We start from the raw sequence: 22,088 nt of genomic DNA on the forward strand, positions 1-22,088 counted from the left end.
ATTCAAACAATAAACGAAAAAAATTATCATTCTTCGAAATTCATTTAAAACTTACTATGCTGGATCTAAAAAATGAATCAGAACCCTCACGAAAATTTGGTAAGCCATTATACAAAAGTTCATAGAAAAGAAGCCTTCTTGGAATAGTCTTGCACTAGACTAATTTTCAAGTGAAACGAAGCTCCCTCTATACTCCACCATCTCGGACCCTTTGGGCAGCTCGGAATGCTTGCTTATGACTGTGTGTGTGCACGCTGATCATACACAAACGTGCCCAATACATCCTCAAAAATCACACAATCATTGCTCCACAAAGGCACCTCAGAGTTAGAGGTGCGTACTTTCCCAGCCATAGTATAATTCCAACTCAATTCGCTTCCTTCACATATCAACTCATGAATATTAACTCCATTCTTTTTAAATTCAAACCCCTGAAACGAGTCCTCGTCTTTTGCAAAGATGGAACTTGCAAAAAAATTTGGCCTCGACCTAATTCTCCGAAACACTTCATTTTTCATGTCCAAGCTTAGTATATCTGCTCCCGTCATGTAGTCATGCAGACTCCAATGCGAAAAGTAGCCATTCTTGTACCTTGATTTTATGGGCTTAATCCATACATATATATCATCAAGGATACGGTTGTCTCCCTCCAACTCCCTCCAAGAATCTGTCCTTCTTGAATACAGTTGGGCGTGAAGACACTCGTGACTCCTGCAATGCTGCAGTTGCACCACTTTGTAATCTTCATCCTTGTCGAAACCAATTGCAACTTTGCGCAAGACTATTTCACACGAGGGGCTGGAAGAGGACGGGAGAATCTTGAGTTGGCCTAGAAAAGGGTTGCATATGGCTATGGGCACCTTCAAATCATAAGGGTTTATGAAGATTAGACCCTTAACTGCCCCAACAACAACATTACAAGGCCAGTAGGATTTCAAGTAGCTGGTGAATTGGTCGGATTCATATGAGTTGTTGCTCTTGTATTGTAACTTCATTGACAGTTCCTTAAACGTACTTCCAAACATGCCTCGTCTTGTTTCCTAGGTTGACAAAGCTGTAGATAAACCATGTCATGTGATTTGTTGTTTTGAGTGTGCAGTTTTCTGAATGGCTGAGAATCGATACTGTCACGCCAGAATTTGCAGACAGTTCGGAATCTCAAGAGAGATTGATCATTGATATAATAATGATATGTGTTTGATTGTGCTGTTGGAATTATTTAGAGAGGAAAATAGTGTTAGCAATGCAAGGACAAAAAGGAGAATGTATTTCCAATATAAAGACTAATTCTCAAGTGAAACGAAGCTCCCACTATACTCAATAATCCCCACAAGCCCCAAAGGGGGTACGTGCTTGCAGATAAATTTGTGTGCACGATAATCATACACAAACAAGCTCCTCCAATATTTGATAAACACACAACCACTCCTCCAGAAAAGTGCCTCAGAGTCCAAGTTAGAGAAGGGTACTTCCACATCCATCATATGATTCCAACTCAATTCGCTTCCTTCACATCTCGACTCATAAATCCCTACCAAGTCAAGACGTGAGCGAGAATGCAAAACAAAGCGGCGAAATGAGTGTTCATCATCTGCAAAAATCGAATCATAATAGTAAGTATAATCCGCCGGCAACCTAATTGTGTGAAACACTTCATTCTTCATGTTCAAGCTTAATATCTCCTGCACAATACCAGCTCCCACCTTAAGCCGATACACGCGCCAGTGTGCAAAGTGATCATTCTTGCACCACGATTTTATGGGATAAGGCGAGAAAGAATGTAGGTTATCAAGGAGGCCGCCATCATCTCTGGCCAACTCCCTCCAAGATCCTGTCTTTCTTGAGTAGACTTGGGCGAGGACATGGCGGTGTTTTGGGCACGACATCAGCTGCACAACTTTGTAATCTTCGTCGAAACCAATTGCAACCTCGCGCCAGCATATTCCACAGGATTTGGAAGTGGGAGGGGTGGTAAGTGGGAGAAGCTTGAGTTGGCCTAGAAAAGGGTTGCATATGGCTATGGGCACCCAAAATTTATTAGGGTTAATGCAGATTAGACCCTTAACTGGCCCAACTAATTTTAACGAGGAATCGGTTAAGCTTTCGGCTTCATACGACATTAATGACTTCCCGTTGTGTTGGAGCTTTATCGACAGTATGTTCTGCAAAAAGTTGGTAGTATAAACTTGAAGAGTGACCGCGTCATCTGATTTGTTGTTGCGAGTGTGCAATGTTCTGAAAGATTGAGAATCGATAATGTGACCCCAAGATTTGGAGACAGCTCGGAATCTCAAGAGAGATTGTACGGGAAGACACAAGAGAATCTCTGTCAGCACATCGATGTTGATTTTTATGACGGGGTCAATGACAAGAGATGCACGGCGAGAAGGGATCGAGATAGTGCTACGATCCTCCTCAGCTTTAGCATTGGCATTGACCAGAGATGCATTGCCCATGATAGAGTGAACGCTCGAGAAATATATTGTATTGCATCAAATTAGATGGAACATTGAAGACTACAATAGTAAGCATTTTATAGCGGAAAAATAAATCCTATCACTACTTGGAAACGAAGAGATGATTATAATGTAAAGGACATCGAGTTATAGTAGATCTCGGACACAACAAATTAGTTTATAAATAAACGATAAGCTCACAATATATGCTACTACTGTATTAATTAGCAGCGGTGGATGTGTGCGTAAATTCAGAGCTATTTGAGAATTGGGCAAAGCGAGAAGAAAATCCATCGAATTGCAAAGGTAATTTCAATTTCTTTCACATGTAATTATTGAAATTTATTTGGTCCTTAGTTCTTTTCTTCCATCTCCCATGGGATTTTTGAGCATGAAATCTATTTAAAAACAAACAAAATTTAAATAAGCATTAACAAAAACTAAATGAATCAGAACCTCAATTCAAATAATTATGAATATTTCTTAGGGCATATTAGTAAGTAGTACAAATTATTTTGACACTATATAATAGTAGTATACGGCAAATCAAACATGTTTTGAATTATATTAAAATTGACGATCTAACCAAACAACGAAACAACTTTATTCTAACCAAGATATAATCATTGTATCTTTATTAACCAAGATACAATTTTATATAGTGTATCTCACTATTAACCAAGCTTGACACTATCCCTATATAATATCGAGGTGATATTAAATAGGAATTTTTACCAAAGGGTCCTATGGACACATATCAAAGGGCAAAGGTATACCAAAGCCTTATAAAGCAAATAATATCAAATCATAATGGACTAATGAGAGATGATCAAGGTGAAACGAAGCTCCCTCTATACTCAACGAAAGCCAAGGGTATCACACAATGGCGTCCGATGAGTTTGCGTGCACAATAATCATACACAACTTCCGCACCATCTCCGTCATCCAAAAACACACAACCAGCCCTCAATAGAGGCACTTGAGAAAAGGGTACTTCAACATTCATTAATGGAATCCAACTCAATTCACTCTTTATCCATATCGACTCATAAACCTGCACTAACTTATCATCTTCAAAAGCATTACAGCACGGATGAGGTAAAACAAATTTGAGAAACGAGTGCTCGTCTTCTGCAAAAATATGATCCAAAGTATCAGGTTCATATTCCGGCAATGTGATTGTCTGAAACACCTCATTCTTCATGTCGAAAGTCAGTATAACCTCCTTCAAACTAGCACCATTTAGTAGATTAGCACGCCAGTGCGCAAAGTAGCCATTCCTGCTCCGCAACTGTATGGGGTCAACCCAATCGAATTCTTGATTATCGAGCACGACACTCTCTCCAGTCAACTCGCTCCAAGAATCCGCCCTTCTCTTATACAACTGGCCATGGAGGCACCGATGTTTCTTGCATGACAAGAGCTGAACAACTTTGTAATCTTCGTCGTCGAAACCAATTGCAACAGCTTTGTAATCTTCTTCGTTGGAACCGGCGCACGAGGTTGTAAGAGGAAGAGTCTTGAGTAGGCCTAGAAAAGGGTTGCATATGGCTACGGGAGCCTCGGGTTTCAAGTTGCAGTTGATGCAGATTAGACCCCTAACAGGCCCGTGTAACCTAACTAGGTAATCGCTGATGTTGTCCCAGTAGTTTAACGACAAGCCGTTAAAGTGGTCGGATTTATACGACATCAATGACTTCTCGTTATATTCGAGCTCTATTGACAGTTCGTTCCGTAGTTGAACTTCATCATTAGGCAAACTAAATTGTAGATATACCGTATCGTCTGGATTGTTATTGTTGGTGTTGGTGTAATGAGTTTGAGTGTGCAGTTTTCCGAAAGATTGAGAACTGATAATGTCGCGCCACAACTTGCAGACAGCTCGGAATCTCAAAAGTGATAAGAAGGGCAGCCACAACAGAATCTCGGTAAACACATCGGTGTTCATTGCTGTGTGTTCTATTGTAATGGTCGAATTATTCAGAGAGGATAACAATAATATTGATAGAGGCGTGACACATATAATATTTGCTTAGCTTATTAAAGAAGCCGAGTGGGTTATAGTAAATAATAAAAAAACATGTTTTCTAAATATATGGTTGAAGATCTTTATTATAAATGAATGTGTATGTAGTCAGATCTATATTAGCAAATGATATTGCATGAAAGATAATCCGATTTCATAAAAATATATTCATATATGTTTCTTCATTCCCTAGTTTTGATTAGATATTTTTTCCTAATGTGAGATGTAATACAAACATAAATATTTAATTTAATTATTTTATTTATTTTATTAATATGCAAACTCTAATCTAACTTTATCATCTTCCTCTGAGAATTTCTTATAATACAATATTTATTACACCTGATCTAGTTTTATTAATCTAAATTATTAATTTATAATTTATTTTCATGTCATATTATGATTATAATTCATTATTTATTACACCTAATCTAGGGATGTCAATCTGGTTATGAACATTTAACCCTAATTCTAAACTCTCAGTTTTGGGCTAGCCCAACGGGCTAATTAGACTGTTACCGATTAAATTAATACTTGATCAATTCAATATATAATGATGAAAATTAGTCATATTTATATGTTATAGAACATTTAATTATGATAATTTTGAGATTATGTTTAAACTCAAACATTTAAGATTTGTATAAATAAAATAAAACATAAATATATTTTGAGAAACTTTAAAGCACATTTTATTAGTATAATATTTCTCATGGTGAATATAATTATACTTTAATTTTCTATTATTATACATTAATAAAATACTAATTTATATATATATATATAGTACTCCCTCCGTTCCATAGTAGTGGGGGCATTTCTTTTCGGCACGGAGATTAAGAAAGTAGAGAGATGAAGAGAGAATAAAGTAAGAGAGAGTAAAGTAAGTGAGAAGAAATGTGTTAACTTTTACTAAAAAGGGAAATGACTCCACTACTATGGAACGTACCAAAATGGCAAAATGATTCCACTACTATGGAACGGAGGGAGTAGTAATTTAGGGTAAGTGCTCATTAACTACATAATTAGAGAACAAATCATAGCCACATGATCAAAAAAATCAAGGGCTAGTATTAATTTTCGAATTTAAGGAGAAATTAGTTCCCTCAATCACAAATTTACTCCATAATAACAAGGCAGGTGCATTATGGTCATTGCATAGCAAATTGAATTTACTCCGACATCAGATTAGGTTGGCAAATTGAATTCATTTGAAAAGGAACCTGCGGTTCTTCTTCTCTCTTCTCTTCTCTGCTCTGGAAATTAAACCAACAAATGGAGTTGAGCTCGGAAGTTTCAGTTAATGCACAAGGAATAAACAATGACGCAGAGAAACATCGATGGATTCACGAGTCTCTCGCCGAAAGAGAAGCCGCAGGAATTGTGCTCTCCGTCGGCGGTGCCCGGAGGAAGTGCCTGCGGGGAATTACGAAGAAAAGCAGGTAGCAGATGGTTGTTTGGCAGGGCGGTGGCGGAGATTGTCACCGGGAAGGAGTGAGAAATATATTAATTAATGGATTTTGTTTTTGGGAAATGGTGACGATGACGATCGATAGTGCTAAATAAAATCCAACCGTGCATGTTTTTTGGGTCAGTTGTTGTCTCTTGGATACGAGTATACAGCTGCTTAGAATTGAGGAAGAGCTAGGTGATCAAGCAATATATGGAGGTCTCTGAGTGATGTGTTTTATAAACAACAGTGAAGTAAGATCATGCTAAGAGTGATGTGTTTTGTAAACAACAGTGAAGTAAGATCATGCTAATGCTAAGAGTGATGTGTTTTGTAAACAACAATGAAGTAAGATCATGCTAAGAGTGATGTGTTTTGTAAACAACAGTGAAGTAATATCATGCTAAGAGTGATGTGTTTTGTAAACAACAGTGAAGTAATATCATGCTAAGAGTGATGTGTTTTGTAAACAACAGTGAAGTAATATAATGCTAAGAGTGGTGTATTTTGTAAACAATAGTGAAGTAAGATCATGCTAAGAGTGATGTGTTTTGTAAACAACAGTGAAGTAAAATCATGCTAAGAGTGATGTGTTTTGTTAACAACAGTGAAGTAAAATCGTTCTAATAGTGATGTATTTTATTAACAACAGTGAAGTAAAATTGTTCTAATAGTGATGTGTTTTGTTAACAACAGTGAAGCAAAATCATGTTAATAGTGATGTGTTTATTAACAACAGTGAAGTAAAATCATTCTAATAGTGATATATTTTATTAACAACAGTGAACACTACAATAATATTATCACAATGCAAATACTCTACACATTATTAGCTTTCCCTACATATATCAACTTTCTAACATCCAAAATACAATAAGTTTTCCCAACAAATTAAACTATGTTGTAAAACCAACTAGGACACATTAATTAATAAAACCAACTCTTACTCCATCTCGCATATTTATATACATATATATGTCGATAGAGATACATTGGAATAAGAAGGGTTTGTTATTGGGATTGAGATGTGATCAAATATGAAATTGGTTTCTCAAATTAAAGATTGCCAAATTAAAACATTTGTATAAAAAAATACTTACTTTCTTAGTTCCAACTAAATTGAGTACTATACCTTTTTTTATTATCGTAATTAAGTTGAATCTTTTTCTTTTTTCACAAAAATAAAACATTAATGATTCTTACTTTATTCATTCACCTACTTATTTTCTCTTATCTCTCCTACTTTTTTTCATCTCTCTTATTTTATTTTATTTTATTTTATTTTATTTTAATCCACTCAACATATATTGGCGTAAAAAATTAACATTTAAATTTGAAATAATATACTAATATTTACGTACAAACTGATATTTTAATTATTCTTAATATTTTATATAGTTATTATAAATACATAGACTAAAAAACACAAAAATATCGAACTTGGGCTATTTTTCAAATTATTTTGTATGCAAAATTTAGAGAGAAAAAGGTTAGTTTGTTACGGGCCTAAAGAAAGGCTAATTTCTTACAAACTGGGCTATCATTAAACCAAGGCCCATTAAGGTTTCATATCTCATACTGTACTACTTTTCTGTGGTACATATAACCTCCCAAAATTAGGGTTTTTTTGCTCACTCTGCTTCGCCTGCATCCGCCATCCTGCCCAAAATGGTACTCTCCATTGAATCAATCTACTGTTTTTCATGTATTGCATCGATTGAGCTGAAATCTGTTGGTCAGTTGGTGTCTTCTTCTGATTCACGTTATTTAATTTTTCTGTTCCGTTTTGTTGTTCTTAATTTGATTTGCAGCTTCCATCTATATGAAAAAAGTTTTATGTATACGTTTTGATCTTGCTAGTATTGTTTACGGTGTGATTTGAGCTTGATTCAAGCGTGATAAGCTGGATTTATGTTGAAAGCTCTTGATTTTGTTGTAAAGGGTAACAGACTTGCAGCTATCAGTTTAAAGTTTCTGATTATGTTAAAAAAAAGAATTAAGTTAGTGTAAGCTGTGTGTTTTGAATAGTTAATGTCGATGCAATATGTTAGCTCGATTTTTTTGTTGAACATGATTTTCTTATGATTCTAGCAATGTATCATAGCTTTGCTTTTGTAATCAGCACATTTTTCTCGTATTATTTGTGTTTTGGAATAATTTAAACTCTAATTATACTCCGTATTTTGGCTGTTGCATTGTTGAGCCTTGTTGTGAAGATCATAGATTGATAGAGTGTCCTTTCTTCTTTTATGAATTATCATACTTGATTTTGCTTTGGAATTTTTCTGATGTAGTGCTGCTGAACTAGACTAGGCGTTATTGTATTTAAGTTTTGTTCTTCCCTCGTGAGGCAATTCTCGGTTCTATACGCCTGAATAGCTGTTGTATATATTTATCAATTTCAATTCTTTATATTGCCTTGGATTTTAATGGCTCTGGTTTAATTCTCTTGCTATCTACAGCCGAAGCAGATTCACGAGATAAAGGACTTCCTGCTCACAGCCAGGAGGAAGGATGCACAGTCCGTGAAGATCAAGAAGAGCAAAGATGTTGTCAAGTTCAAGGTCAGGTGCTCGAAATACCTCTACACCCTCTGTGTCTTTGACCTTGAGAAGGCTGACAAGTTGAAGCAATCCCTTCCACCAGGTATAATTTTCCAGCATTGCTCTTACCATCTGTATAATTTTATCAGAATTTTGTGGCACCTTATCTCCATTCGAAATCTTATTAATTGCTATTACCGGAGCCTCTTAATTGCTAAACATAATGAATTTGTTTGCTTCATTTGCAGGTCTAAGTGTGCTGGACCTTTGAAGCTGGAACGTTCCGCCTTTGGAGAGTTGTAGCATGTCGAAAGGGATTTAGCTTGAGCTTTTCTCAGTATTTGTTTGAAAAACTGTTTTGATGGAAATTATTTACTCTCATTTGTAGTGAAAATCTATGTTGTGATCAATACATGCCTTGGGTGTTATAAGATGGTATCAGATAATGCTTTACTTTGAATTAGTAGTACATGACCTGACAATTGAGATTGAATTTTGCATTGTTTTGCACTTGCTTTATTTGTTCAGACTTGTTCATTTTAAACTAAAAGTTACCTTCATAAAACTGAGGCTTTTTGGTTGTGATTTTTAATTTGTATTTTTAACTTTAACAATGCTAAAATTATTAGAAATTTAGTGCAAAGTCAAATTGCTAGAACCATTAAGGCATTAAGAACCTAATTGTGTTTCTCAATTCCTAGTTCCTATAACTAAGAGTATTAATATTGATAGCTGACCACTTGAGCTATAAATTTTTATATCATTATTTTAGACGTAATGCTAATCAATTAATTGAGAATAACTAAATTATTGACAACCACTAAAATTCTTAAAAGCAAAATAAGACCCAAATTTATGTCTAAAGTGTTATTTAAGACCTTGGTTATCAATTTTATACATAAAACGAGTATTGCATAGTTCGATATTTTAAATAATTACCCACGTAAAATAGTAGTCTTTGATATAACGCATAACATTTGTTTAAATAAACTTTAGTACACAACAATAGAAAATAAAATTTGTTCTAATTAAATACTATACCAAAAATGAAAATAAACAATCGTACAATGACGATTGGATCATCTTCTATCCAATTAAAATATAACAATTGCTTGAAAAATAAGAATCGTGTTAAAAAAAAATCCAGAGAAACAAATCTAAAGTTTCCCTTCACTTTGCGTCTTCTTCGACTCAATGTTCATGCACGCTCTCCAAAACTAACACTTCGGCAGCGCTCTCCAGTCTTTCCTCTGTGTTGTTGTTCTAGAGAGAGAGGAGAGAGATAGAGATCCTCTCTCGACTGCTTCCATCGAATTATTTTCAGGTCAGTTATCTATTCAGATATGGTGGTTTTCATTTTTAATCTATTGAGCCGTTCATCTTTAGCTTAATTTCCACAATGCAAATGATCGATTTGGTTGAGGTACCATTGGATTTATGAAATTGAAAGGAGTGAGGTTAGATCCTGGTAGATCCCGAACTGTATTGTAGGCGGAGTGATTTTGCAATGTGAATTCGAATTCGTTTTGTTGTTTTGTTAATTTTGTGTGATTTGGTTATTACGATCGAGATTATTAATGTCTAGCTTGAATGTGTTTGCATCCAGACGGATCCGCGTGGATTGGTAGAGTTGTGGATGGAAGGAGCTAGATCATTTTGTAAGCATTAAGTCTACAGTTTATCTCTTTGATAGTTTCAAAAGAATGAATCTCTGTTTGATACTTCTTTCTGCTTTCTTAGCTCTACAAGTTGAGTATCTGATTTGAAGGGAAAGGAGTCGAGCCGGGAGAGCTGGAGTCGGTGCAGGACACTCAGCCATTGAAGTCTGGTGGGGGGAACGGCCAGATTCGATTTCGATCGCCGTCTGCGGCTGAGCTTTCGGATGCGCAGCAGCAAGTTCAGATGGAGAAGGTTTTGAAGAGAAACAGGCAGCACGAGACCTTTTCGGACAAGTTCCAGAGATGGCGTGGTGCGATGCTATTGGTTTTTGTCCCTCTCCTGCTGATTACCTTTGTGCTATTTCTCATGCCCTCGAGATCGTCTCCTGATTCTATCCCTCGAAAGTTTGCGCCCGAATTCATGTCTAAGAAATACGCGGTTATCTTTGATGCTGGAAGTTCTGGCAGTCGGGTGCACGTCTTCTGCTTTAACAAGCAGCTAGATCTTGTTCCCATGGGAGACGAACTTGAGCTTTTTGTGCAGGTTATCTTTCTAGTCCTTCTCTTATAGCTGTATTTGTTTCAAAATTTTCACCTGGGTTGAATAATTGGTTAATGAGATTTTTGATTGAGAATAGGTATAGTGGAAGAATGTTGCATTAATGTATAGATACCTCTAGTTTTAGAGAGTGGATGCTTATATTTTCTTTGGGTGATGGTGGCAGTTCATGGAGGGGGGGGGGGTGATATTATGATGTAGAACAGGCAAGATGATTGAAGGGATCAACAAAGACATGATAATTCTGGACTCATTTACATCAGTCCTCAACTGTCAATTTGTAGTGTTGCCATAAGCTTTTTTGTAGGAGAGGGTATCGATTATGTTGGGGTTGCTGTGTCTCTGATCTGCCCTTTTCCTTTTGAAACAAGAAGCATCTTCTTAGGTGGGGCCCTCTTGTTTCTGTTTAGGAACACGTATCCAATACCTTGAAAAAACGAGAAAAGTAGTGCAGTCAAAATATTTCTGTTCTGTAATTTATGGGACATGGAGAAGAATGTTGAGCTGGGCTCCTACTAAAATATTAAGTATTGCATTGCAGAGGTTGTGCTAGAATTCAAGACCTAGTAGTAATTATCATAATTTATGTCTTTCACATATACTTTTAATTTGTTGTGTAAAGCCTCAGTTTCAATCAGTCAAAGCATCATATATATTAGTGGATATAAACAATTTTACTTTTTTTCAGAGCCTATGCATCTTGTATTCTCTCTCTCTTCCTAACATTATGCTGGATATTGACTGTCATCTGTAGTTGTCACCGGGTCTGAGTGCATATGCAAAGGACTCTGAGGCTGCTGCAAAATCACTATCAGAACTACTTGAAAAGGCTGAAGCAGCAGTTCCCGAAGAGCTGAGGTCCATTACACCAGTTAAAGTTGGGGTAGGGAATGTCATTTTCTGCTTACGTATACATGAAAGCTCTTATCTCCTTGTATCACCTTAAAATTTGAGTTGCACCAATAATGTTCATGCAGGCTACTGCTGGGCTAAGGCAATTGGAAGGTGATGCATCTGACAAGATTTTACAAGCAGTAATTACATGCTCCAAAATTCCTATTGCAATTGTCTTTTTTTGCCTTTCTCCTTGTTCATTCTAGTTACTCCTCTAAACTTTTGCATAGGTGAGGGATTATTTGAAGAAAAAAAGCTCATTTAAATCAAAGGATGACTGGGTCACAGTTTTGGATGGCAATCAGGAAGGTGCTTACCAATGGGTATGTCAAGATATACTATCTTATATTCCATTTGAGTGAAGAGTTGATTGTTATCTGCCATTTGTAAAATTGACATTTGTAGGAAGCTAAAGTTAAGTATGTGTACTCGACTAGCTTAACATGATCCTTACTTGCAAAATGACCAGCAAATTATATACAGTTTTCAAGTGCTAAACTCTTCAACATTGTATACATTGTTCTCTGAAAACTAATATCGATATGTTTACATGTTTACAGGTGACTATAAACTATTTATTGGGAAATCTGGGAAAAGAGTACTCCAGTACTGTTGGAGTGGTTGATCTCGGGGGTGGTTCTGTTCAAATGGCATATGCCATCTCGGAGTCAGATGCGGCTAAAGCTCCTAAAGTATCTGGTGGAGAGGAGTCATACGTGCAGGAAATGTATCTCAAGGGAAGAAAATATTATCTTTATATTCACAGGTATGTAGTCCTTATTGTTTTTATTTACCCTTACCCATGCTATTAATAATGGTTGTTTTTCTTTATCTCTTTGTTACGGATTGTTTGAGTAGTGATGTATTTTCATTAGCAAGGTACTTCTAGCTCTTATGATAAGAGTAAATGATCTAGATACTATTTTCTTTCCTATGCAGTTACCTACATTATGGGTTATTGGCTGCTCGAGCTGAGATTTTGAAAATTAGTCAAGAATCTGAGGATCCATGTCTACTTGCGGGCTATGATGGTTTGTACAAGCCTACTTGATAGTATTTTCATCTAATCTTGATTTGTGTTTGTGGTTGGTTTAGAACAAGCTTACTTGAATATTGTGTAATATGCTGGGAACTGGTGATGATATATGGTTCATTCTCTAGGTTCTTACAAATATGGGCCAACAGAGTACAAGGCTTCTGCTTTACCCTCTGGCTCCAGCCACAGCAAATGTAGGGAGGCAGCTATTAAGGCTCTAAAAGTCAATGAATCTTGTACACATATGAAATGTACGTTTGGGGGCATCTGGAATGGTGGGGGAGGCGATGGCCTGAAGAACTTATTCGTTGCTTCATTTTTCTTCGACAGAGCTGCTGAGGTAAGTACACCCTCTACACATGTCCGCTTGACACAATTAGCACATTCTTGTCATTGAATCATGGTAATTCTCCTGTGTAGGCTGGTTTTATCAACCCAAATCTGGCTGTTGCAACAGTTCGTCCATCTGATATTGAGGAAGCAGCTAAACAAGCGTGTCAAACTCGTCTTGAAGATGCCAAGGCTTCGTATCCTCGTGTGAAACCAGAAAACCTTCCATTCATGTGCATGGACCTTGTTTATCAGGTTACTCTGCTTGTTGATGGATTAGGTGGGTAACTGCATCCATGCTTTGGTTATTTTGAACACATGCACAGGTTGAAAATTTTTAAGCGAAACTGTTGATTGTGTCTTTCATGTGGCAGGCATTGATCCATGGCAAACGATTACATTGGTGAAAAAAGTTAAATACCAGAATTCACTGGTCGAAGCAGCGTGGCCGCTGGGCAGCGCCATCGAAGCTGTTTCATCACCCGCCTAACTACTTCACCTCCCGGTCAGCACATTCTGTTGATCTGAGTGCATATTCTGCAACTGGTTTGCGAGTATTGCTTTTGGAATTGGGCTTTTTGGTGACGAAATTCGTGATTCAATATATTAATTCCTTGTTTATTTGTTGTTAAAGAATGAGAAATAAGTATTTGAAACTTAGGAATAGCTTACCGGAAATTATTACTGATATTTACGGACTGTACTGATAAAACTCGAAGTTTCAACATTTTTTTTGTCATGATACTGAACTCGCCAACATAGGAATAGCTAAGTTTAATTTGTGTGATGGACACACTTTTTGTTGATGGAAAGCACATATTTGAGATTTGGGTATGTTTTACAAATTTTATTGACATGTGTTGATCATCGGTAAATAATGCTCCCTTCGTTATGAATGGCACGAGATGGTAGGGGAAGTTATTTAAGTAGAAAAAGATAAAAAAGTTAGTTTGAAAAGCTTTGGCAACCGATTCTTTCGTTTCCATGTTTTGTTTGTTGGTTCTTTTCAGGATCGAAATCTATAAATATGCGTCACGAATAAGAATATTATTAAAATCATCTCCTTTCTCTCTAACCCTGATTCGATTAACTTTCTTGTGTTGACTGGCGACGTGATGTGTAATTTTCGAGCTTTTATATTAAGTGTAAAGTTCACACAAGTTTAATAAATTAACTCTAATATTACAATCTATCTGCAAGAGTACAGAGTCGATTGTAGTATTTCGAGTATCGAACCACAGGGAGGCGTATGCTATTTAACAAGAATTGACAAGATTAATGAACTAAAAAATACAAACTAAGGTACGAAAATGGAGAAACTCAAGAGATAAAGAACGTTGCTCCTAATATGCTCCAGATGTGAATTAACTTAACGGACCAATTAACCTATGGATTAACGATTAATCTAATGAAAGTTGTAAAAATCTCGTTCATTCTACTTGCACTGAACATGTTCGTAGATGCTTGAATTTAACCTTGCTGAACACTAAGATCAAATTCGTACTCATCAGATTATCACTCCTACAGACGCATAGTAAGCTCTAATCCAACTTCTTAGTTCCAACGTACATAATTCATTTACAAAATCAATTGAACATTCCTACAGACGCATAGTAAATGTACAACAATTATTGTAACGACATGTAAATCAACTTATCCAAGATTCATATGCTGAACACGATACAAATCTCAAACTCTTTATCTACGTTTCCACCTTTTAACCAAGTTAAAGAGACATTGGCTAAAAGATAAGATTGAATAATAAATCAGGCCGGAATTATCATTTAATGTAAAAAGCACCATAGAAAAAGATCATAGATTAATATTAAACCATAGAATCCTAAAGTAATTCACATCTTTCACAAATTAGGAGCAACGTGAAAATTTAGTTACACATCAACAACCAATAAACAAGAAGAACTCATGAAATTGATGTGTAGATGGTAGCAAATCTCCTCCGGGATGATGAAGATTGGATCTCCCTTCCTTCCTCTCTTTCTCCCTTTTCTCTCTTTTTTTCCTCTGCCAAAAAAAACGTCCAATCCCTCACCTCTTCTCTCTGGATTTATTCTCCTTCCCTCTGCCACCTTTCCTCCTTCTTTTCTTTCTTTCATTCTGCCCAAAAAGTCCCATCACCCCCTCTCTCCAAAACCGCCTATGAAACCGCAATATTGGAGTTAGAATTTATTCACCCGGCCGGGTGGAATTATTAGGCATAAAATTCACCCGGCCGGGTGGCCAATTTTGAGGACTTCCTGGAATTTTCAAATTCTGAAAATCATACCCGGCCGGGTAGAATTATTAGGCATAAAATACACCCGGCCGGGTGGACAATTTTGAGAGCTTTCTGAACCGCTTTTTCACCATCCGAGCTTCATTCCTACACCGTAAAACATACTTTTGCAAGCATCAAACTATATAAATCATGTAAAGTTAGGGGAACAAAAATGTACAATTTGATTCACATCACGACGTCGTTATATAAATTGATGGGCCATAGTAGTAGTAGTAGTATCATTTAATACATGTAATGTGTACATCTAATTAATTTAAAGTTTGACATTTACTAGCTTCTTAATCGCGCAGCAATAATTGGAGCATCTTGTAATTTAAAACTGCTTCCATAGTTGACAATTAAGCCACTAATCACCTACTAAATAATTTTGTTGTGTTTTATTATGTGCCAATGGGAGCTGGGAACCATGGAACATCCAATAGTTTCAACTCACCGATGCCAAATGTATTAATTAATTTAATGTATGTAATATACTAGAGTAATATATCAATCACTATATATATTTATATATGGGTTGTGATCATATGATAACCCCTAATTTATGTGATAACCCTATAACTAAATCTGGACCACACATATTTTCTAAATATTTTTTCCTTACAATTGGCGTGATTCACTACTGGACTTCAAACCCTCTCCATCACAGATCAATACCATCATAAATTAATAGAGAATCAAGGCTAACAATACGGAGTAATAGTTTATTATAATTTTATAGTTGTAACGATAAATTAATTCCTGTATTATGATCCTCACTTTTTAATAGTCATCCAATAGTACATGCAGTGATATCACGTATACAAACAATTAAACAAACACACACACACAAAAATCTAAAACTATCATTTTAAAATAAAAGTATCATTTTATCATTTGAAACTATCATTTTATCCCCTCAAACTATCATTTTATGATGCAAAAGTATCATTTTATCATCCAAAAATCTAAAACTATCATTTTAAAACAAAAGTATCATTTTATAATTTGAAACTATCATTTTATTCCCTCAAACTATCATTTTATGATGCAAAAGTATCATTTTATCATCCAAAAAATCTAAAACTATCATTATTAAACAAAAGTATCATTTTATCATTTGAAACTATCATTTTATCCCCTCAAACTATCATTTTATGATGCAAAAGTATCATTTTATCATCCAAAAAATCTAAAACTATCATTATTAAACAAAAGTATCATTTTATCATTTGAAACTATCATTTTATCCCCTCAAACTATCATTTTATGATGCAAAAGTATCATTTTATCATCCAAAAAATCTAAAACTATCATTATTAAACAAAAGTATCATTTTATCATTTGAAACTATCATTTTATCCCCTCAAACTATCATTTTATGATGCAAAAGTATCATTTTATCATCCAAAAAATCTAAAACTATCATTATTAAACAAAACTAAAAATTAGAAATAAAAATTGAATAGTTTTAATGAACACATAAAATTTGCTACAGAATATTATTTCTATGGATGAAGGAAGTAAATTCTAAGGATGAATCAAAATTAATAATAATGAATTTATCTAAAAATCTAAAACTATTCAAATTGATATAATGGGGGAAGTTGACCTTGTAGTAGTAGAATAGCTGGGCCTCACCTTTTATTTGAAGTTGAACAAGCCATCGGATAAGATAGATACGGAAACCACATATTCTGTGGTGAGATTTAGTTATAGGGTTATCACTTAAATATGGGTTATCATTATAACGCGGCCCTATATATATATATATCATCTACAGAAGAAGTAAACGAGATCCATGGTCCGTCCATAAGTATTCATTCCCAAGAAAAAAAAAAGAAGCAGAAAAGATCAAAAGATATAGAGAAGAACTAAGGTATGTACTAACGGTTAGAAATTTAGAATTAATGTGTTTTAGCTTAATGATATATCAATATATTTGAGAGATTTTAATCTTTTTTTACTTTGGTGATTAGTGATTTTCTTATTTAGCTTTACTATGAGTGGATTTGAGCTGTTGATTTGTGATGTAGTAGTAGTTATTACAAAAAGTTGTTATTGCAAAGAGGTTATAGATGCATAAACGGCCGATTTGATTTGTTATCAAGTTTTTACCAAATCATAATTCGAATAAATATGTCAATTTACAACTCCGAGATGTCGGCAATGAATTATAGTAAGGAGTATGTAACAGCATCGAGAAGAAAATGATACTACTACCTCCATCTTTTGAAAATAGAACTTTGAAGAGAAATAAGTTTCTTAAAATAGAAAGTGCTTAATTTTAAAAGGGCATACCAAAATAAAAATAGTTGTTATTTTAAAGGATGAATGCAGTATGTTGCATATGAAATGTAAAATTGAGCTTGTATTAGTTATCCAATTAGATTCCTAATTATGCTATCTCTCTCTTTCACAATCTGTTATCAACATAGAATGGAAGTGGTACCAGTTGCTGCTATTGTCAATGTTGTTGTTCAAAACCTTGTCGATCATGGTAAGAAAGAGATCTCACGTGTCCGAGGCCTCGAGAAAGAAGCAGAAAAGCTAGCTAGGAGCTTGGATACCATCCAGAAATTCTTGAACGATGCAGAGATGAGTACCATTGTTTCTGGTGAGGCTGTCAAAAGCTGGCTTAAGAAACTCGAAGACGTAGCCTTCGATGCTGACAACATTTTGGATGAGTTCAACTACCATCTTCTCTCCAAACCAATCAAGTCCATCAAGCCCATGAAAGAAAAGGTACTCTCATGCTTCTCATCCTCCAATCCTATTATACGTCCCCGAAATATGGCTCTTAAAATCAAAGGAATAAATGAGAATTTGGAGTCCATTCAGACAGAGGCAGTCGGCCTTGGCCTCGTACAGAGGCTTCGCGATGTGCCTGCTTTGGTTGATGTTACTTCTGAAACTGATTCATTTACTCTTGATCCAATTTTTATTGGAAGAGAAAATGCGGTTTCGGATATAATTAAGATTCTTACCACGAGTATAACAACTGATGAACGTGTCATATCTATCCTTGCCATTGTCGGAATGGGAGGATTGGGGAAGACAACCTTGACTAGGAAAGTCTTTAATCAGCTAAAGGGACAGACTACTTTTAGATCACATATTTGGGTGCATGTTTCTCAAATTTTTGATCCAATCGTTCTTTTCAAGAAAATCCTCAAACAGTTGACTCCTCATCAAGTTGAAGCTGAGATGAGTAGGCAAGATATTATGAAAAGGATGGAAGAGGTTTTGAAAGATAAAACCTATCTTCTAATTCTTGATGATGTTTGGAATGAAAATCTTCCCAAATGGGAAAATTTTATAAATTCCTTGTTGGGTGTTACTTCTGTTAATGGAAATGCCATTGTTGTTACCACTAGAAATGCAGATGTGGCAACAACTGTGAATGCATCTCATACATCTCACCTGAAACAGTTGTCAAATGACAATTGTTGGTCAATTATCAAAGAAAAATGCTTTGGAAAAGAAGATTTTCCTACGGAATTTGAGACTATTGGGAGAAAGATTGCAGAAAGATGCCAAGGTTTGCCATTAGCTGCCAACGTAGTTGGTGGAGTACTGCGTAATAAATCTGAAGAAGAATGGCTATCTATTGAAGAGAAAGGGCTTCCGCGCGTTGAAGGAGATCATATCACAAAGATATTGAGGTTGAGCTTTGATAATTTGTCTTTACCGTCACTTAAGGAGTGTTTCGCATATTGTTCAATTTTCCCTAAAGGTCACAAAATCGAAAGGCAGAAACTGATTGAGTGTTGGATGGCAGAGGGATTTCTTGAAACTGATGGCAGCAATGATGATATGGAGTGTGTGGGAGACAGATTTTTCCATGTTCTTATGCACAACTCTTTACTGCAAGTTGCATGGCGAGATGACTATGGAAATGTGCAAAGTTGTGTGATGCACGATCTTGTGCATGATATCGCATGTTCAATTTTAGGCTCTTCAGGCCGAGTGAGATACATGGTTCATTGTGATGAATCAAGTCCTATTTCAGAAAAAGTGGCAAAATATCTTCGTACATTATTGTTCGAGGATAAGATTTATGGTAAAATGTTTGCAGATTTCAAGCGTCTGCATGTTTTAATACTTGCTGATTATGGATGCAAAGAGTTGCCAACTTCGATTAGGAATTTGATACATTTGAGAATTCTTGTAATTTCATCGACGCAGATCAAATATTTGCCTGATTGGATTGGTGAACTCTATTGGTTGCAAACATTATATGCGGATACTGCATATTTGGAGGAACTTCCAAGTACGCTGAAGTACTTGACTAATTTAAGGCATCTTTATATTCAGTGGGCTATGAAGCTGACATTGCCTGCCGAGATTGGGAGATTAACTTCTCTCCAAATTCTGGAGTATTTTAAAGTTGGCGACAAAGATGGATACAAAATTGAAGAACTTGGAAGTTTGAATGGTCTCAAAGGAAAACTCGAAATTTCTAACCTTGAAATGGTTGAAAACAAGGCAGAGGCTGAGAAAGCAAGTCTATCTAACAAGTCAAAACTATCGGAGTTGCGTTTAACATGGGGGATGCGTGGAGAAGTTGAAACTACAAATGATGAGAATGTGTTGGAAGGCCTCCAACCTCACTCTCGTCTTAAGAAGTTAGAGATTAAAGGATTCAAAGGCAAAATATTTCCATGGTGGACTCAAAAGATGGCAGTTGAGAATGTGGGCGAAGATTGTTGGGTACCACTTAACAAGTTGACTGAGATAAAGCTCTCCAATTGCTCAGAATGTGAAGAAATCCCAATGTTTGGGCAGTTGCCAAATCTCAAGTCTCTGTGGTTGAAAGGATTGAGCAATGTGAAGTCCATAAATTCTTGTTTCTATGGATTAGTGAATGAGGAGACGCTTATTGTTTTTCCAGCTCTAGAAACACTTGAGTTGGGTGAAATGTCTATTCTTGCAAGGTGGGAAGGAGTGGAATTAAGTGAGGCCAAGGTATTTCCTCACCTCAAGTACTTGATAATTGAGGATTGCAAGCAATTGATGAGTTTTCCAAATCATTCCTTGTCATGCCTCAAACATTTGATCATGAGGAGTATTATCAGCTACAAGCCTTTAGCAAACATATTTCTGACGAAACTAACGTCGCTAACAAAGCTTTGGCTAGAAGGAATAGATGATCTGGAATATCTTCCAACTTGGTTATTCCATAGCAATCCCAAAATGTGGGAGTTGAGGATAGAGAAGTGCCCCAATTTGAGAGCATTACCAGATGGTCTATGTAACATCAATTCTTTGGAGGAATTGTATATAAGGGAGTGTCCAAAATTGGAAAGGGTAGGGGATGGTGGTGGAGAACAATCACAATCACAATCACAATCACGAGGATTGCTTCGTCATGTGGAGATTTGTGAATGCAATGCATTGGCGTATTTTCCATGTGAAATATTACAATCGTCGTTAGAGATATTGAAGTTGAATAGTTTAAGTAGCCTACAGAACCTGTCCAGTCTCATTGACTTTCTCCCAAAATTGCCTCATCTAATAGAATTAACAATTATTGGTGTTCCTCAATTCAAGACCACTTGTTCTGTAGAGATCCCGCCTTCTTTTAGTAGCTTGGCATTGTTAAAAATAGATGCTAGTAGGAGTGGATCAATGGAAGCTGTTGATGGCATATTGCAAGGATGCAGCAGCTCTCACTCACTTAAAATACTACAGCTGAAGGGAATGGAAAATTGGGAGAATCTGCCAGAATCAATTCAACATCTCAATGCTCTTACTATATTAAAGTTGGAGAATTTTGCAATGGAAGAGTTACCTGAATGGCTGGGGAGTCTCTTCTCTCTAGAGCTGTTGGAATTATGCTTTTGCAAGAAACTAAGGCGTCTGCCCTCTATGGATGCAATGCGGCGTCTCACTAGACTAAAATTGTTACATATATCCGAATGTCCGGAAATATGTATTGAACAACAATCTGAGGCAGTTGATTCTCAATGGCCCAACATTTCACATATCCCCAATGTCAAGATTGATGGAGACAAAGTTGGTGAGTATGAATATCTTTTCTTGTTTGTGTACATCTCTATTTACTTTGACTTTCACTGAAATATTGATTTATAGTAATCATTTTTGTGTTTGGTAGTTGATATAGCTTATTCTAAAGAAAGAAGGAGAAAACATATGTGTTTGATGAGTGAGTGCCTCTAAAGAGTGAGAATGAACAACCTTTCTTCATTATTACTGGTAAGAAATCTCACATCCCAATCCTCTATTCCTTCTTTTATGGTTTTGGGACTGTAAATTGCAAATAATATGCCCAACATGTTTTCGCATAAAAAAATGGTAGCTATTTTGTTCCACAGACATATATGGGGTGAAATGCAATGACAATAAATATTTATCTTGTTCATGTATTTTGAGTGTTTATACATGCATTTTCATTTGTCAAGTAAAAAACTCTTCCTCACTTGATATCCTCTCTATATATAGATAGATATATGTTGAGTTTGCTTGGCATAATTTTTGAGCATGAATCATTTTTTGCGTTTTATATACACAGTTGACTTGATTGTGAAGGAAGTAGATGGAAAAAAATATTGTTTGAGAGATTGGGGAGGTAAAGAAGGATGATCGTCGATTTGTTAGAGACAGAGCATCTCTCCTCTCCACTTGTACACATATATCGTTTCTGTCGTGTGTTAATACAAAAATGAGAAGATATGTAGTTCGAATATGTTTGGCAAGTATCAACTTCAGCCCTTATTTTCATGTTTCTTATTTTTTGGTAAAGAAATTACAAATTGATAGTCAATCTTAAAATATATTCGTAGTTATGCCCTACTCTAAATATATTTGTAGCACAGATTAATGGATTATAGTACATAATTG

General features: G+C 35.8%; 4 protein-coding genes across 5 annotated transcripts; 2 read left to right on the plus strand and 2 right to left on the minus strand.

Moving 5' to 3' along the window:
* Positions 1-1,283: 1,283 nt before the first annotated feature.
* Positions 1,284-2,456, minus strand: LOC121776998 (putative F-box protein At1g47790). The gene has a single exon (XM_042174129.1). The coding sequence runs from the start codon at positions 2,454-2,456 to the stop codon at positions 1,284-1,286; it is 1,173 nt and encodes a 390-aa protein (XP_042030063.1).
* An 829-nt stretch (positions 2,457-3,285) lies between these two features.
* On the minus strand, positions 3,286-4,404 carry LOC121776999 (F-box/kelch-repeat protein At3g23880-like). Its single transcript, XM_042174131.1, has one exon. The coding sequence runs from the start codon at positions 4,402-4,404 to the stop codon at positions 3,286-3,288; it is 1,119 nt and encodes a 372-aa protein (XP_042030065.1).
* A 5,212-nt stretch (positions 4,405-9,616) lies between these two features.
* LOC121777520 (apyrase 2-like) lies at positions 9,617-13,786 on the plus strand. 2 transcript variants are annotated; one of them, XM_042174804.1, is made up of 11 exons: positions 9,617-9,799; positions 10,082-10,133; positions 10,216-10,677; positions 11,447-11,575; positions 11,670-11,726; positions 11,817-11,909; positions 12,147-12,352; positions 12,526-12,617; positions 12,748-12,962; positions 13,043-13,232; positions 13,327-13,786. In XM_042174804.1, the coding sequence occupies exons 3-11, from the start codon at positions 10,378-10,380 to the stop codon at positions 13,440-13,442; spliced, it is 1,398 nt and encodes a 465-aa protein (XP_042030738.1). In that variant the 5' UTR covers positions 9,617-9,799; positions 10,082-10,133; positions 10,216-10,377; the 3' UTR covers positions 13,443-13,786. The 2 variants fall into 2 exon arrangements, with proteins under 2 accessions (XP_042030738.1, XP_042030737.1); XM_042174803.1 differs by having other exon boundaries at positions 10,244-10,677.
* A 3,205-nt stretch (positions 13,787-16,991) lies between these two features.
* On the plus strand, positions 16,992-22,011 carry LOC121777202 (disease resistance protein RGA2-like). Its single transcript, XM_042174380.1, has 4 exons — positions 16,992-17,103; positions 17,663-21,246; positions 21,343-21,443; positions 21,760-22,011. The coding sequence occupies exons 2-3, from the start codon at positions 17,664-17,666 to the stop codon at positions 21,405-21,407; spliced, it is 3,648 nt and encodes a 1,215-aa protein (XP_042030314.1). The 5' UTR covers positions 16,992-17,103; position 17,663; the 3' UTR covers positions 21,408-21,443; positions 21,760-22,011.
* Positions 22,012-22,088: the final 77 nt, after the last annotated feature.

The sequence above is a fragment of the Salvia splendens genome, chromosome 18 (genome assembly GCF_004379255.2).
Source record: "Salvia splendens isolate huo1 chromosome 18, SspV2, whole genome shotgun sequence".
NCBI classification, from domain to species: Eukaryota; Viridiplantae; Streptophyta; class Magnoliopsida; order Lamiales; family Lamiaceae; genus Salvia; species Salvia splendens.

Coding starts and splice junctions, on each gene's coding strand:
- LOC121777202 (XM_042174380.1), top strand. CDS start 17,664: ATGGAAGTGGTACCAGTTGCTGCTATTGTCAATGTTGTTGTTCAAAAC. Junction 21,247..21,342: donor GATTGATGGAGACAAAGTTG/GTGAGTATGAAT, acceptor TGTGTTTGGTAG/TTGATATAGCTTATTCTAAA.
- LOC121776998 (XM_042174129.1), bottom strand. CDS start 2,456: ATGGGCAATGCATCTCTGGTCAATGCCAATGCTAAAGCTGAGGAGGAT.
- LOC121776999 (XM_042174131.1), bottom strand. CDS start 4,404: ATGAACACCGATGTGTTTACCGAGATTCTGTTGTGGCTGCCCTTCTTA.
- LOC121777520 (XM_042174803.1), top strand. CDS start 10,112: ATGGAAGGAGCTAGATCATTTT. Junction 12,353..12,525: donor TATTATCTTTATATTCACAG/GTATGTAGTCCT, acceptor TTTCCTATGCAG/TTACCTACATTATGGGTTAT. Junction 12,618..12,747: donor TCTACTTGCGGGCTATGATG/GTTTGTACAAGC, acceptor TTCATTCTCTAG/GTTCTTACAAATATGGGCCA.